General features: G+C 37.8%; 2 protein-coding genes across 7 annotated transcripts in view; one reads left to right on the top strand and one right to left on the bottom strand.

Annotated features, from left to right (window-relative positions):
- The window catches only part of LOC105343141 (thyrotropin-releasing hormone receptor), a 34,223-nt gene extending 32,635 nt beyond the window's left edge, over positions 1-1,588 (top strand). For all 6 annotated transcript variants that reach the window (XM_011450364.4, XM_011450360.4, XM_011450362.4 and 3 more), the window contains one exon: positions 1,343-1,588. In XM_011450364.4, coding sequence (XP_011448666.2) covers positions 1,343-1,367 — 25 coding nt within the window. In that variant the 3' untranslated portion in view covers positions 1,368-1,588. The remainder of the gene's footprint in view (positions 1-1,342) is intronic.
- A 2,205-nt stretch (positions 1,589-3,793) lies between these two features.
- Positions 3,794-16,570, bottom strand: LOC105343140 (uncharacterized). Its single transcript, XM_066079512.1, has 17 exons — positions 16,400-16,570; positions 14,596-14,786; positions 14,360-14,440; positions 14,091-14,210; positions 13,663-13,826; positions 13,058-13,550; positions 12,701-12,939; positions 12,442-12,579; positions 10,886-12,331; positions 9,664-10,778; positions 9,230-9,551; positions 8,960-9,104; positions 7,548-8,872; positions 5,952-7,421; positions 4,716-5,796; positions 4,504-4,625; positions 3,794-4,352 (listed from the first exon to the last, which is right to left on the bottom strand). The coding sequence occupies exons 1-16, from the start codon at positions 16,402-16,404 to the stop codon at positions 4,510-4,512; spliced, it is 8,451 nt and encodes a 2,816-aa protein (XP_065935584.1). The 5' UTR covers positions 16,405-16,570; the 3' UTR covers positions 3,794-4,352; positions 4,504-4,509.
- Positions 16,571-17,372: the final 802 nt, after the last annotated feature.

The following is a 17,372-nucleotide window of genomic DNA, read 5'->3' as shown; positions in this document are numbered from 1 at the left end:
TTTTCTTTCAACCCAATGTAGTATTATACAAGATTTTGTGACAGAGGCACATAAACTTATATATTTTGACATTTCTTTGGCTGTAGAGTAATGAAGTAGAAAAAGTACCTAAGTAGAGCTTTGTGGACTATCATTTGATTTTCAGTTTGCATGCATGTTCGCAAAGCTGGCTTGTTCTTGGCATGAAATGTAAATCTCTTTGTCATCGTGTCATTTTTCGTCAATTTATACAATTTTTCAAATTTGACAAACTTAGAACTTTCAGTAATCTTTAAAAAAAAACGGGGTAATTTCAATTGGCGTTTTATAGGAAGCCCAAAGAGTAATCACAAGTATTTACTCAAACAAAAATATAATGAAACGTATCTACAGATGACTTTGATTTTAAAAAAATGTTAAACTAGACATACTTCAGTTAGTTGGATGTTTATTCTATTTAATAATTTTTTGTATTCTTTCTTACATATTCCACAGCACCAATTGAAAACAAAGAAGTAACAATTGCATGTAGCAAGTGTTAATCCGTGTTAAGACATGTGTTTGAATCGGTACCAGTATTTCATGAATTCTAATAAACATCTTCACGTCTGATTTGATTTATGTTTGTTACACTGTATTCCTTTTTAATGTGTTGTCGCCCAGTAAAAATTAGAAAATAACAAAAGTACTTAGCATACTAATAATTCATTTTGCTAAAGTCGGTCTTACAATCGTGTAATTGCTGCAGTTCACGATTCGCAAATTTTGCACATATTTGACTTTAACGACTTGTTCATTGGAGAAATCTTGTGAAACTATCTACGCTTTTGTATTTAGACCTTTTTGCCACGACAAAAGAGAGTACATCTAATCGACCTTTTTACCACGACAAAAGAGAGTAAATGTAATCAGTATTTAGGAGTTGAATTCTCGTAAACAACGGACGCTTCATAGAAAATCTAAAATAGATTCAATAGATAGATAATCAATTTCGTCGAGTTCAGTTTATTGAAGTGTATAAATAGCTAAATGGAAAAACTGGCTTAATTAAAGATCAATGCTGATGTGTATGTTCCAACTGTGTGTGGGTATTGATAAAGTAAAATGGACTTTTTAATGAAAGACTAAGATTATTTGCACTTCACTTTGTTGTAGCAAGTAAAATGGTGTGATAAGAAATCCTAAATAAAAAGATATTGAAATGACCTTGTAAAAATAGAACAAAAAAGATAATTATTGGTTCTGTATTTTTTTAAATGTGTCATATTTTCAAAACATAACAAAAGACGGATGTTTGTCCAATGATTAATTAAAGCATTTAAACTGTCACCGATATTCTCAAACATGGTGTTGAATCTTTCAGGCAAGGAGAGAGGGGCGTTCAATGACGGAACTGATACCACTTCCGTTCGCCTTTCGCGCATGTCAACTCGATATTCATTTACGGCAGACATGTTGATGAATGGCCGTATTGTTCAACAGGAACCATTCCTCTGGACCAGAAGCTACACGCGGTGACAGGGATAAATCACACATACTTGTCACGAACATGAGATTATTCTTAATGAATGAAAATATTTTGCCTGAAATAAATTTGTACATCACCGAATTTCAGCATTGATTCGTTGATTTGTTCTTTATTGGTAAATAAAGGTCCTGTTGCTATCGTGAGTAGAACTCACCATTATGTATGTACCGGTGTGGGAAGTAAACATGTATCATCCAGAATATATTTCTGATTTTTTAAGTAAGAAATGCCTTCTTCTGGTCAGTATAATTCTTGTAAAAGTACACTTACTACCTTTATTGGTGAGCACCTGTTTAGAGATTCCGTGAGTTGTACTCACTTTGGTTTAAACGAGTGTATATAAAGGTACCTACCGCTCCATTTTTGTACAATCATGCAGCTCAGTTGGTGATTCTGTGAGATGTGTATGATTTATATTTCTATTGGACTTTAAGGTAAATTGAATATGTGAATAGTATTCACCATTTAACCTGTACAGTATACGTACGTCTTGCAATTCCCTGAGTAGTAGAACCCATCTTATGGAAGACGTATAAAGAGTCGAAATAATTTACAGTCTCCGGGTCGTTCACTTCCTCTCCTTTGTGATTGGTAGAAAATACATGATGTGAAAATTTACATTTATTTCACTGGTCAGGCACGTAGCATCGTTTTTGAAAGCGGGGACCAGACTCATCTAAAAAATCTTCACAAGCAAAAACCAAACACAAAAATCTCAACTAACAAGCACGTGGTACGCATTTCTCAATTTCAGGCACAAGGGTTTACGGCACATATAAAAATAAGAATGAAATTATTTTGATAACTCACTTATTGCTGTTTAGAACTTGTTCTAAAGCTTTTTTAAAAAACACTAAAATTGTTTCTGATGAACCACATTTTGGTGTGCACATGTATTGGTACGGTATTTCTTGAGTACCGTACTAACGTTTCTGTTGGTATTATGACGGTCAGACCGATTCGAATACATGTGCCAGATAGATCAGTTCGAAAAACACAGGACTAGAGATTCAGGGGGGGTCTGGGTTCGAATCCCGATCTGGTCTGTCATTATTTCTTCCATCCCGTTACAGTATAAACTATAAACAAGTTTCGTGGGTTTTTCAATAATACCAACTTTTCTATAAGCAGGTCTGGTGATTCTATCATACCTAGTATCCATCATTCCGTTAGCGTATCCAAATCTGATGATTTTAGTAATAATAACATTTCTGTTGGCAAATACAGGATTGAAGATTTTGAGATAATTGTCCAACCTTTCTTGTAGTAAGCAGTCGTTTTGGGTTAGTTGGTCCAAAGCTTTATATTGAATTATACGAGTTTGGTGAGTCTCTGAGTTCTGATGATTTCAAGAAGTACAAGAAGTGAACGTGAATGGATAAAAAAGGCCTGTTTTAATCATCGCAAGTGAATTGTATTGAGTGAAAACTATTGCAGTATACGATATATGATTTTTAAGCAATAAAGTTGAACTATTTACATGCCATCTTTGAGGCGAATATAGTGGCTTCATCAATGTTCGTCGGCACAACATTTTGGTCGACAAAGTTTTCACAGTTTCAAGGAGACGTAAATCCGTGATTCCTTACAATATCGTCTGTTGTGTAAGGTTTGTAGGGAGACTCACCAGCGAAATCCACTAAAACTGGTGTTAAGCTAATGATGATGAAACCACAGTATATGAAAATGGTCGAATTTTTGACAGATACGTAGTGAACACAATCACCCTTTAAATTATCTTGGCCAGTGTGGTTATTATCAAGGTTATTGAATGAACATTTTCAAGAAAAGAGAGATAATTCGTAAAAAATTCAATATTAAACAAAAAAGATTCCAATACGTTTCGTAGACATGTATATATCGGAATCGTTTAACTAAGTGTGATTAAAATTGAATCTACCTATGGTACAATTACAGAAAAAAAATGTTTTGTTCTGAAAGGGTTCTATACAGCCTACATTAAAAAATAATTCAAAACATTTAGGGAGAGGACGGTCTACGTCTCTAACTTTTGCCCAATCCCAGCTGTATATAGATACCGGTATGTTCAAATCAAATCAGAATTAATTTAGTGTTGTGTTTAATTTCAAGCTAGCCATTTGTCTCGGGTACCATATTATAGGAATCCACTGCCCTATCACTTGAAAAAAAAATGCAAAATGTATACGCTGTATATCAGAATTCCTTCAAGATAAAAATGATTCAATTACATGCGCAGAAATTCTAGATTCGGTCTTGAATATGAAAAATTTATCTCTTTTATCATATATTATGCAAACAAATAAAGAAAAGAATACAAAATATATTTATTGTGTAAAAAATATATATCACAATAATGTAATGGTACAAAATTATATATTAACAAAGTTTGAATCCTGCTGTCACATTTTCGCAACATCCCTTCAAAATGTGATCTAAAGAATGAAGATTCACACGGGCCGGTTTCAGCACTCTTAGACACCCACAAGTACACACACATTCTAAATCTCACATACAAAAATGGCATTTATTATCTAATTATAATTAATGAAACAGTTTTCTAGTCAATATTGAGATTTCCTGCTTTCTGTAGTCAAGCTACATCATACTGTAATAACATGGCAAGGTACAAGTTTATAGCAGATATTGAACGCGTTACCCATTCAAAAAATCCAAACAAATCAAAACAAAGTCTCTATCTATATGTTCCTATCAAGCTTATCAAAACGATGAAGACAACGTCACAAGAGTTCTCATGTTTTAAGAAAATCGGCAATTGTCTTCCCTTTGTAGATGGCGCAAGTGAGACATTGAAATTCATCTTGGCTCCAAATACCATGGTAGCACTTTTGAATTTTTAAGCACTCTGAAAAAACAAAACAGCAAACTCTTAAAACTTAAAGTAATACTTAATTCTGTTACGTTTCTACTTACATATACATGTACAAACATATCCAATATTACCAATTATATTCAATATCAAATCATCCAATCAAATTTGAGCATTGATTACTCACAAATCATCAGAATCCAACATCCCCATTATCGAGTTCACTTTGTCTTGGAGAAGATGGCTGGAAGACTGCGTCATCATTGTCATAGCCCGCATTTGAAAACACCGTGGAATACAGCTCGTTGCCTTCAGAAAAGACACCAGTGTAAGTTATATCAGTCAAATTCAAACCAATAATACGACTTTCAGTTATTTAGTTTTTTCTTAAGTTCTTACCTCTATCATCGATAACTGATGCAGGTTTTTCTCCTTCCATATCATCCGGATCTTGTGGCCATAACATGATCACCACTTTCCGTATGATCGTAAATATAAGAATAGCAGTGGCATTGAAAAGGTTCCCAAGCGACACCGCGCCATCACGGTAGGGTGGTGATGCGTTCGTTATGACGATCATCCACACCAGGAAACAGCCAGCAGTACACACACTGCACACCAGGATCCAGCGAGATTCGTAGTTGTTGTTTCCATTGTCCCATGACATGGCAGAGAATATTCCGGTTAGCAGGACCAAGAACATGACAAAAATCATGGACATCACTAACGCCTCGTCGTACACGTCATGCGGATCACACATCATCCAATCGTGGATCTCTGTGGCTTCGGACATCAAACTAGCGGAGGGTGGACGATGGACCAGCCATTGGATAGGAATGATGAGCTGGACACAAACTATTCCTATTGCCATAAGAAGTAAAACTATTTTGTTCGTGAGCCCTTTGTACTTTTCGTTTATCAATTGTTTGTTGTCATATTCTACGCTCTCAACGATTCGCCAGTTATCCACAGCTTTCACGAGAAGGGCAGCAAATACGATTGCATACACTACTCCCAAACAGAACTGCCTTGCGCCACAAGTATCCGTAGCAGCCGGAAGGAAGAAGGCAAAGTTGAGGGCGTAAATACCCATAATACCAAGCATCATCATGAAACCAAGAAGAGTTGTGCCTCCTTTGATTTCATAGAAAATCAAAAGGTACAAAAATAGGAAAATGGTAACGAACAATCCTACGCACGTAGGAACCGCCACAGCAATAGCCCAAATCGGCCATTTGTACGTTAAATCGTATATGGGAACAAACTGGTTGTTAATTGTTGTATTCATGATATTGTAGAAGAGGTAGTTTCTCGGTTCCGCTACTTTTGTGCGCCTCATGGTATCGTTGCCTGTTAAAGCGTTTACGACAGGAGCTGAGCAATCGCAAACCTCTGAACTACGACAAGCCGACCAATCGTTTCCTTTGTAAGTGTTATAGTCTGCAGAGAACAAAAACTGTTGGTTCAGCATGCTCCCAATCTGTAAGGAAATTAATCATAAGATTATAAATTTATATAAATGGCAAATAGCTGTGGAAAGAAAATCTAAATCTCGTGATAAAACCTTAAAAGTGAATAGTACTTGTAATGTAGATGAAATTAAATTCACAGAATTAATACCGGTATATTTCTTACGTTTGTGTACTTGGGAAGTCCTGACGAATCTATGAAACTGTTGATGTTGTAACCAATGTCCCAAAAACGATCATTTGTAAATCTCAAAATAAAGGTTTGAGTGAGTTCCAAACTAGATGAAAGGCTCCAATCTACATTCAAAATATTTTCAAACAGCCTATTCCAAGCAGTCTCATCGCTGAAACATGATCCAAAAGAAGCATGTGAAGTGCACATCCCAGTGGACACAGCTTCTATGGCTCTCGCATAAGCATACGTAGCAGCAATAGTGTTGAGAACGAATGGCTGGGATACTATTTGAGTAAAGTCTATCGCCTCTTGCTCTGTACAGTCCGGATATTGTGGAAATTGGACCTTGGCGGTTTTTATGTTACAGCGATGGAACATCTGGTAAAACTCCTCGAACCAGTCGTCTGGAATTCCTTTGCGTGCATTGTATTTTAATTCGCTTACGTATTTGCCGAATTTTTGTACAGTGGTTGAACGCATTTCAATAGTGATTGAACCCAGAAGATCGTCTTCCATCCCTTGGACAACTTTCGCACTGGTTCCCCAGGAATCTGTTCCAATCCATACATACTTGTCAAGTACATTCAGTTCTTTTGCCGCTTGTAGTACAGTTCTTGGATCACTGGCCATTAGAATGATGACTTTCGATTTAGAATTACTCTCTATGTAATTAATTGCATTCTTTGCTTGTTCCACAGTTGCCAGAGTTGGAATCGCGATTTGGGCACCAGCACATGTTTGAGTTGCCTTTGCTCGGGTCAAGAAATAATCATATAAGTTTTTACCATAAGTATCAGCACTGTATATTACAGAGGCCGAGTCCCAGTTCTTTTCTTTTAAAAGTCTAACAATCACATCGATTTGCATGTTATCTGGTGGAACAGTTCTTGCAAAATAAGGATAACTATCTTTATTGCTGAGAACGGTAGATGTCGCGCTGTTGCTTAGAATGGGTACCTTGAGAGGAGACAGAACTCTATTTGCTGCAATAACGTGGTTTGTTGTACTAGTAATGACACCAGCAAGGGTTTTGTTGTTTACGTTTCCATCGAAGGAGAAGGCGGTATTGCAAAGCCGTCCTTTTGAAAACAAACTATAAAGATCTTGGTCCACTCGCAAGTTGTTGGAGCAGCTATCCACGACAAGACCCCGAAGCTTATACTTGGTCGTCGGGAAATAGGTATCCAATGTATATATAAACGCCAGGGCATTGTAAAATACATCCATATCAAGCTGACCGCAAAGATATGGGTCCGTTCCTTGCTTGTGGATTGGAAGTACGGCCAGAAGGGTGGCACCATCGGTAGACTGGTCCTTTGCTGGCTGAAGCATGTACCTCTGTAATGCATTTCGAACAGTTGGACATTCAGAGCAGGATCCTTGTCTTTCACAGCTGCCATCCCAACCCGCTCTGTAGCCTGCATCCAAGGACAGGACATCTTGACTGGAGAATTTACCAATCTGAAAAGAATTCAAAAATTAATTAAAAAGACGAAAAATAAACTTTGACATGTTTTAAAAGACGATTGTCTAAAGAACAACTCATATGAACCTCTATGTAACAATGACTTGAAATACTAGCATTACCTTTTCATAAGTGTATCCCAGCTCATTCATAGACATACGTTCTTTTAGGTCATACAAAACATAACCCTTATTTCCATCCCGTCGATCTGGCCTGAAGCTGAAGGTAACTCCTGAAGGATCTACAAAGCTAGACTTTAACACGCTCTGAACCAGAAGGTTGTGACGATTACGATTATTTTTAAACTGTTCGCAGACTGTTGTATAGTTCACGCCACACAGAGTTTTCAGTACGTCATCTAAGCCGTAAGCGGCAGAAAAGACTGCGTTGATGACATGGAGAATGCCAGGGTCTTGAATGTAGTCACGCTGAGCAGCAATGTTCATTGTTTGAGAGAGGCATGGCGTCTGGTGTCTATTAGTTGGGACAGTTAGATAACAGTTTACCATTTCTTCGTAAAACTCAGGGAACCATGGATTTTCGGGATAATTTCCTGGAGATTTTTCTCCAATATGGGTGTCAAAGTCTCTAATATCTGATGATTCAAGAGTTAAAGTAACGGATCCCTTAGCTAGTCTCTCCACTCCTGATATTGCACCGTAATTATTTCCCCATGTTTCAGAGCCAATGAATTTGAACTTGCCTTCTGCTCCAGCATTTCTGGTCATTGCTTTAAGCATTTCGTTGATGTATTTGACACCGGCGTAGACAATAACTGTATTGGCGACAGGTTTCTCAAGCAAAGATCTGACAACTTTATCAGCGCTTTCCTGTGTAACAGATGAATTATCGGGAAACTCTACGGTCTGAGCAACGCATATTTTACTCTGTCCAGCAAGATACTCGAAATTTTTAGCTCCCATTTTCCCGTAGTCACTAGGGGAATGAACAATTTGAACATATCTGATATTGTTTTTATTCAGAAATTCGACCATTGCTAGGGACTGCTTGTCATCGGCTGGGACTGTCCTCATGAAATAAGGGTATCTGTCTTGATCAGACAACGAGTCACTACTGGACATGTAGCTTATCTGGGGAATCTTTAAGGATTTCAACAGTCGTGCCAGATACACGGAACTGTCGCTGGATCCGCCTCCAACATACAAACGAATATCATCAGGATTGACGGTGATCCCATTCCTTGTGAGCTTGATTATACCATTGTGGACATCAGACACCAAATAGCCCATTCGTATGGAGCTCTGACAGGCATCTAAACCGATTCCACCAAGTTTGACGTTCTTTAGAACATTCTGGAACGGTCCAGTTTTATCGTTTACTTCACCGATGGCGTAGTTGAAGGCCTCAAGAAGCTGGAATCCTCCTTGTATATTCAGGTTACCGCATGAAAAAGGCACAAAGCTGTTTTCGTGTACGTCAAATAAACCTGTGTCAGATAAAAAGATGCGATAAAAGTAGAATCATGACAAGAAATTGTGAAAAATCTTTTGAAAATTCGGTTCATCTCACTCACCTCCAATGAGGATGTCTCCTGGTATGTAGGTGAACTCGATTTTTTTCTGAATGCACTGTTGACAAGGAGGTGGGCAGGTTGGAGGAGAGACTTCTGGTGGAATGAAAGCTTGTAAACGCAAGGACGCCCCGGCAAACTCTCCAATCTGATATAATATAATCAGTATAATGTTGCAGCATTGCATTATCCGATAAAGATTTTGTCTTTTTCAAAATACCATTTGGTTTTAGAACTCTCCAATTGAAGTCAAATAATTCAATAAATACTCACCGTTGCCAAATCATCGTTGTTGAGGTATATCACGTCCATACCCATATTGCCTTCACGGTCAATATATTCAAAGTTATTACCAAGGGGGTCTCTGAAAGAGATGCTCTCCATTTTGTCCATGATCACTTGGTTAATGTTAGGTGTTGACGAGTAGGCCGCGCATATGCCTTTGTAGTTTTGCCCACATTTGTCCTTTAAGACCGCGTCCATTGCGCCCACTAATGAATACACTGCATTTATTGTGGGTACCACGTAATTATCCTGTGCAAACCCTGGGGCGGATGTTAGACTGGCGTACGGCTGGGGGCAGTGGGTATTATACCTGTAACAACAATTACGACAAATGTCAACCTGCTAAATATAATTACTGGCATTAATGATCAAAACTGCATTTTTAATCTGATTATTATTGAATTATTTATTGGTGTACTTACATGTTTATTCCTGGAAGATTACATTGAAAGAGTTTGGTGTAGTACTCGTAAAGGAACGAATTCTTCAAGATTTCGTCAATGGAAATTGCTTGCATGAAATTGATGTAGCCAGGATCGTTTTTGGTCTTGATGTTGAAAAAGAACGTCTTAGAAGAACTTTTACCGTATGATTTTGCCAAATTCATATATGGCATTGAGGAAATAAAGACAAGGTTTCCATAAGCTCCACTGCTGACGTTTTTAGCACTGAAAATAGACCTGGTGTCGGCACCATTTGTCCAAAGAACGGTCACAGAGCTTGTGCTGAATGAAATTAGTCGTAATATTTGTGAAGCGTTCATTGATGGGGACACCATTAGCTTCTGAAGAATGCAGATTTCTTCTTGCACTGCCACCGCTTCAAACGTTTCGACGCCACCTTTACCAAACGAATCAGAGGAGTATATTACGTTAACATAATTATATGACAAAGATTTTGCTAGTTTGGCAATAGCAGCAGATATCGTCACGTCGCCTTGGATTGTTCTGAAGAAGTTTGGATATTCATCTTTGTCCTGGAAAGCCGCACTGGATGCTAGGGGACTAACAAGAGGAATGTCTAGAGTATTTGTCACCGTGGCAGCACTGTTTACAGCCGCAGTGTTGTCTGTGATCCATCCTAAGATTCCAGAAGTGTCTAATTCCATCCTGTCTGAGTCGGACAAGGGACCTGTTTGAGTATATACTTGCGAAATGAGTTCTCCAGGTCTTAACGGAATACTGCAATGATCAAGTGATAGTCCGCCAACCGTAATATCATTCAAGGAAACTGGGGCCATTTTACTGTTAATCATATATATTGCGTAATGCATAGCTAGACCAAGTTGCACGCCATTGTCCGCGTTGATACTTCCACACAAAGTAGGATACATTTCATTAGCACTATGCAGTCCAAAAACGCCGCCAATTGTGACGTCACCAGCTTCATACGTGTATTTTGATTTTGTCAAATAGGAGCATTCTGCACAAACACCTGGACATAAGGAGGAAACTGTAGCTGGCTGGATAGAGGACGGATATGTCAGTGTGTTGTCTGATATCGTTAAAACTCCTGATATCGAGTTGTAAAGCCCAACCTGTTAATCCAAAAATAAGAAATTATTAAAATTATTCGATAAATTCCAGTACTGACCATTTATACGTGTACAATACGATCGTTATATACTTACGATCATGTACTTACCGAGACATACTTTTGTCCTCGTCTGTAGTTCAAGATTTCAACGCCTGTATGAGCTTCCCCGTTGTACATAGTAAACTGGTAAGATGAGCTCAAACTAAATGTGGCACTCCTGATTTTTTGCAATAAAATTTTGTTCGAGTCGTTTGCAGCGCGATATTCAACACACACTCCAGAATATGTAGCCCCACAATAATGCTTCAGGGTTTCGTCAAGGGCCTTTGCAGTGACGTAGACAGCGTTAATTGATGTCGTCATTTGGTACCAAAACTCATATAGCGGAGAATTGGACAAACCTTGTCCGGGGCTCGGGCACTCGTTACTGAAATCGCCCTTAGAATCAGCATCAACATAACACTGGAAAGCGTTTTCATACAGTTCTCTGAACCAGGGAATATGCATGGCTGTTCTGGGCTGTTTCTGGTTGATCCAGTTTTGAAAGTTTGACGTTTGACCAATCTGTGGCTGGAATGTTATAATTCCATTGGCAACATCCTCGAGTCCTAGCAAGTTAAGGTTATCACTCCCCCATGATTCCCCACCAACGATTACAAAGCCTTGATCCCAGGTGGCTGCCTTAATGGTTTCAAGCATCTCTTTGATGTCACTTTTCTCTAGTAACATGACAACAACTTTTGCATGGGGGTTTGATCTAACTTTATTGAGGATCATTCCTTCGTTTCCGTGGTCAGTAACTTCATACTCAGCAGTCAGGCAGATATTAAAATCCGCCAATACAGTTTTTAACATATCTAAATCCTGGCGCATTGAAGAAGAGTATACAGCCTGTATATAATACCAGCCTTTCTTCACGAAGAAATTGGCCATGGCAATGGACTGGTAATAATTACTCTCGACTGTTCTGCTGTAGAGTGGGTATTTGGTATGGTCCATCAGAATTGTGCTGGAAGCTACCGTGCCCACTTGAGGCAATCCGTACATCTGGATACCTTTCGAAAAGGACATAGCTCCTGCATTACTTAACCCCTCGATGATTGCTTTCACGGAATTTGGGTCTACCATTCGTCCATATTTATCTCTCACAATTTCTCGATTTCCGAGTAAATTGTTGAAAAATAGTGAAGCTACGTCGGGGTTCTCACAAACATCAAGCATAACCGTGCCAAGGCGTACATTGTTGAGAATGCCCGGCATGTCAACATTTAGATTCTCTATAGCGTACTGGATGGCCAAGGCCTGGGCCATACCATAAGGGTTATCACCATCACAGGAGTATATCTCGTTTCCAGCGTTATGAGCTGATAGAGCCACGCCAATATTGATGTCCCCAGGATTGTAATAGAAATCCGTGGAGCTGGGAGGCATCATGCAGTACCGACATCCCTCAGCCGGACAGGAGGAAGTTACGTCAATACTTGAACCGGAAGCATCATACATTCTGATTTTTTGTTTCTCTAATGTGAGCATATTGTTTTCGTATGATCCAACCTACAAATTACAAATATCAAGATACTAAACCCAATACGAAATTTTAAAAATTAACACAGGATTAGATGGATCAATGGGAGAAATACTATGAAAACAAACTGCTTTCGTACCTCCTCAAAGACAAAATTTGTGTTCGACAATCTGTTGTTGTAGTTGTAAACTGTAAAATCTTGATTAATGATGTCACCGTTTGCATCGAATCTGACTCTTTGTCCCTGTAGACTCTGAATACCATCAGATGCAGAGAACTGTAATAAAATTTAAAACAAGATTGTGTCTGATAAACATGGTTTTTTCGTATAAATTGAATTTGAAATACAAAAGGGCACCCTTCAATATATTCTTTGAAGATCTTTTACATGCACTTACGGTGAAATCCGTATTTTTGAGAATGTTGTGGAATTCTGAAGTGGGCATGGATCTCAAGCTGTCGCAAACTCCATTGAAGCTATCTCCACAGCGATTCCGCTGGGCCGTTCTCAGTGCCTTCGCATAGGCGTACACACTTTCAATAGTCGTCTGCACGTAGGGCAACTGCGTGTAGATGGACCTCTTGGAGATAGTTTGTGAACAGAAGACTTTTGTGGCATATGGAGCGTAGGAAATACCTAATAGAAAACAAAGAGTCAAATAGTTATGCAATTTAAAAACGAGGTCGAAGAGAACAATCAAGCAACGATTCACTTTGATATCGGAATCAACAGAAAAATGTCTGCGAGTACATACCGGGTAACTTGCAGTCGTACAGCGTCATGTACCAATCAGCAAGCCAAGGATTGTCAACAGGAGGGTTCGTCTGCGACAGAGCTGCGAAGTAGTTCTCAAACTCCGGGATCTGGCGATCTTTGGGGAGGGCGAAAATCACGCCTTTGCTGTTAGGTGCGAACGTACTGGGAGGATTGGAGGACATCATTCTAATCATGTCTGCCATTACCCATTGCACGCGGTTCCCGACATTTGATCTTAACAGAGTGAGAGCTTCTGACCCTGTCCCCAAAAACACGGCTACTCTCACACCATCGTTGCCAAGGTCATTGAGTCTCGCTTCGTAGTCAGATTGGGTGGCCATTTTTGGAATCCGTTTAACGCTGGATATACAGATGTTTTCAGATAGAGCTTTCTGTGAGAACTTCTCGTACCCAAGTCTGCCCATCGGCGAGTCAATGTAGACAACAGTTACTCGTGTCCAGTTCATCTGTCTCAGGACATGGGTCATGACCTGCACACGAAAATAAAATATTGAAAATAAACTCACATGAACAGCTGCTGAATCAAATGTAAAGGCAAGGCGTACCGACTAGATACAAATACTCGAATCTACATGTATTTACCCTGGTCAATGAAAACCAATTCCGTCCTGTCCTCAGAAAATATGGATACATGGATTTATCACTGAGGTCTGGGTGCAGGGTACGGGGAGAGATTTGGGATGCTGGGATATCTGACATCATGTCCTCCACAGCCCCAGTGTTACTCGTCAAAGGACCCAGGATTCCTACAAATGTGGAAGCTTTATTATTTTCACATAGGTACTAGGGATAGCTTTTGTCATAAAAACTAAACTAAAGAATGAAAATTGTATCAAATATAAATGAAATCCCTATATTCTAAATACATGTAAAACGAACATCGAATATATTATGAATTTCTTATTTAAATTATTCGAGGTGTATATTTTTTTGAGTTCATTGATGTAGATTACTCTGAGTATTAAAGTTTTGTTGTTTTGTGCGTTTTTTGTAAAGCAAGAGCTGATTACCCAGATGCAGTTTCGATCCGTCAGTACAGGACAACTGTGTATTGGAGAACTGTGGATAAAACTTCTGGGCGGCGCGCACGGCCATGAACGGACTGCCGCAGTAATCATAGGCCTTCATTCCTAAACGAGATGTAAACAAATAATAAACTAAGGTACATTGTAATCTCAGATTACAGACCATCGTCTCGGTGAGCTGAAAATGATAATTCATGAGGTTTGATTTTTTTTTAATTAATGTTTTTTTCAAAAGGTGAGAAACAAATGCTTACCTAGCCTGATGCCAGGTACGATGTTTTGGGCGTTTACACGCTGAATGGCAAATTTTGCTGCTTCGTACACTTGAATCAGTTCTGTTGATGAAGAAAAATTTACATTTAAATTTTTTCATAAATTTCATGAGGAAAATCTAGTTTTTTTAATGCATATTAGTTAAGACGTTTTGACTTTGTTTTATATTGTTTGTAAAAAAACTGAAATTTCTTTTCAATGTTGACGGGTGTCATACCTCTGTGTGGTCCCCCACACGTGTAGCCTCCAAACAGGGGCTCTCTTATCATAAAGATGCCCCCAATGAGGGCATCCGCTGAAGGGACATTGACGTCCACCTCGGACCTTCTGGCATCACAAGTCTCTCTCTCCAGGGTCTGTGAGCTGGAGAGAGTGATCACAGCGAGGAGACACAGACAGACACACCAGCTGTAAAAAAAATATCAATTTTTAATGGGAATATACGTAAAGAGTGTTATCAAAAGATAAAGGCAAAGTTTATTACATACTTGTACTTTCAATTTTCCGCGAAAAAAAAATACAATATGAATATTTGATACACGCTGTGTCTTTATTAGTTTTGGCAAATCTTAGTAATGGATTTTAAGAATATTTTCTATTTTTAAGAACTCACTGGAGTCAAAAAGAATTGTAGCGTTTATATGTATATCACAAAAAAAAATTGTATTTCTTTAATTGTAGAATTGTAAGTCTTTAAAAACAAATTTAATAAACAATTTTGGGGACAAACAAGTAAAGTTGATTTTTTTTTTACTCAATTATCAAATACATCTAGTATATTTAAATATATCATTTTATATAGTTTGTATAGATCATTCAGATTATAAGTAATCTATGTTGAAATACATGTATGTGTTATATATACAATATACATGAACAAGAATGTTTGCTATCACAAATTTTATTTAAATACAAACAATGGGCTGATGCCAACAGCAGAAAAAAACATTTTCGCGTGTTACAAATAAACATGTGAAAAGGTATGTACATGTATGTACCCCGCCCTTTGCCTTCCCACACGTAGAATGGTATACATTAGTACTCATTGATATTAAGATATTGTATATTTATACACAAGTACACAATATTTTTTCACAAGCTCAATAAAAATATTGATAACATCTGACAGGTTAACTGTGAGTGTTTGGGGTATTGTTGTGGACTATCAAATCAATGACTGGTTGTATTTACATCCTCTGCCCCCCCCCTTCCACCCACACCCAAAAAACTGTTAAAATGCATTTTTTCATGTTCTCCCCTGATCAACAAAACATAGATTATAAACATGAGCATATATGTTTAATCTAATTATTTATCTATAAAATGATCTTTTGCAGTTTTTTTTTATATGCAGTGAATCACATGTATCTCTCGAACACATACCGCCCCCCCCCCCCCCACCACCACCACCATAAATATTGTTATATATGTGCATATCCAGTATGGAAATATATCATGGTTTTCATTACATACATTGCATTTATAGATATACTCAAAAGGTTTAAAATTTGCAGTAGTATCCCTTCATGTCAGTATATGTTTTGTTGACGCTGCCGAAACACCCCATTACATTTACGAGGGTGGGATGCGTAACTGGGTATGGGTATAAACATTTGTCACATTGTATTAAATGTCGATTACAATTAAAAATTCTTTATTCCTGACATTCAATTATGAAAATACATTTCTTTTGGTGATGCTGATTTATATGTGTACTACATTAGCACAATACACTCAGGCTACTTTGGAATGCACATTGTATATGTAACAGCAGCATATGCACCATGTAGCTCTTGAAATATATAATTGCCCCTATTAAACACAACTTCTACTGGTTTTTTTTTAATGTTGTATACTTTTTGTGTAACAACAATATCCGCTTTACATGTACAATGTATAAGTACGACAACAATCCCCATGCACTAAATCAATGAGTGGACATTTCAATGCATACTCTGACAAATTATCAAGACCCACCCGGCTAAATGGAATTAAAAACAATATAACTAAGCAAATCTTACCGCATGGTGAGGGTCGTTATTCCCGATTTCTTTGAGTGTTTCCCACTAGTTTATTTTTTCCTTCTTTCTCGGTTATCGGTGCTGGACCATTCAGCAACTTGTTCAGTGGGTTGCCCTACCCTCAACAAACGTGTTTAGATATATTTACATTCAATGGAGTTATCCCGATTGCTATTAATAGAACGTATATTCCATTCATTCAAACTGGTTCTACAAGTTCTCTCACCTGAGCTGGGCGGTGCTTCTATTTATAAATTGTTATTACCTGTACGCGGGGGATAACCCGGGAATCAGTTAAAATTGTGTATCGGGGCGTTGCGTTTGAATAGAGTTGCCTTTCTTTGTATACCTAATTTAGATAATTTACGTAAAGGATCCTCAATTCTATATAATTTCCCGTGATTATATTATTCCTTATTAATTAACATTTATACGTTTAATTTCCCCAAAATTCAGGGTACATTGACAGGCTCTTTTTCGGAGCTTGAATAGTTATAATTTTCCTTAAAATAGCATGCAAAATGCATTTGAATCCTTATAAATAAAGTAATATTACATATTTTCAATTGAAGACTTTATATCTACATTTAAAAGGTATCATATAACATAAAAATATAATTATTGAATTACTTGGTGGAAATCTTCACATTGTGGAGATGGAAAAAATAGGGGGAAGATGGAAAATAGGTTGCGTCTGACCTTAATTTCAAGGACACCTAAGCACGTAACTGCATTCCCCCGCCCGGCTTAAATATTTGGGTTTCGAATTTTGCCATTTTGACGATTAATTTCATGCAAAATTTCTGTCTCTAAACAAAATATTTTATTAATTATTTTGATATAGGATCCCATTTCCCTTACATCTTGATTTTTATGGCATGGGTATGTTAAGCTAGAACTCAGAATATTACGTAATAACTAGGATTTTTAATATTTTGTGCTCATTTAATTGAAATCGGCGCGCACCGATCGA

Source organism: Magallana gigas, chromosome 3 (assembly GCF_963853765.1).
Source record: "Magallana gigas chromosome 3, xbMagGiga1.1, whole genome shotgun sequence".
Lineage (NCBI taxonomy): Eukaryota > Metazoa > Mollusca > Bivalvia > Ostreida > Ostreidae > Magallana > Magallana gigas.
This window is presented reverse-complemented; position numbering and strand designations above follow the sequence as displayed.

Coding starts and splice junctions, on each gene's coding strand:
- LOC105343140 (XM_066079512.1), bottom strand. Junction 14,441..14,595: donor GTGTGGGGGACCACACAGAG/GTATGACACCCG, acceptor CTTCATCAACAG/AACTGATTCAAGTGTACGAA. Junction 9,552..9,663: donor AATCTTCCAGGAATAAACAT/GTAAGTACACCA, acceptor TTGTTGTTACAG/GTATAATACCCACTGCCCCC.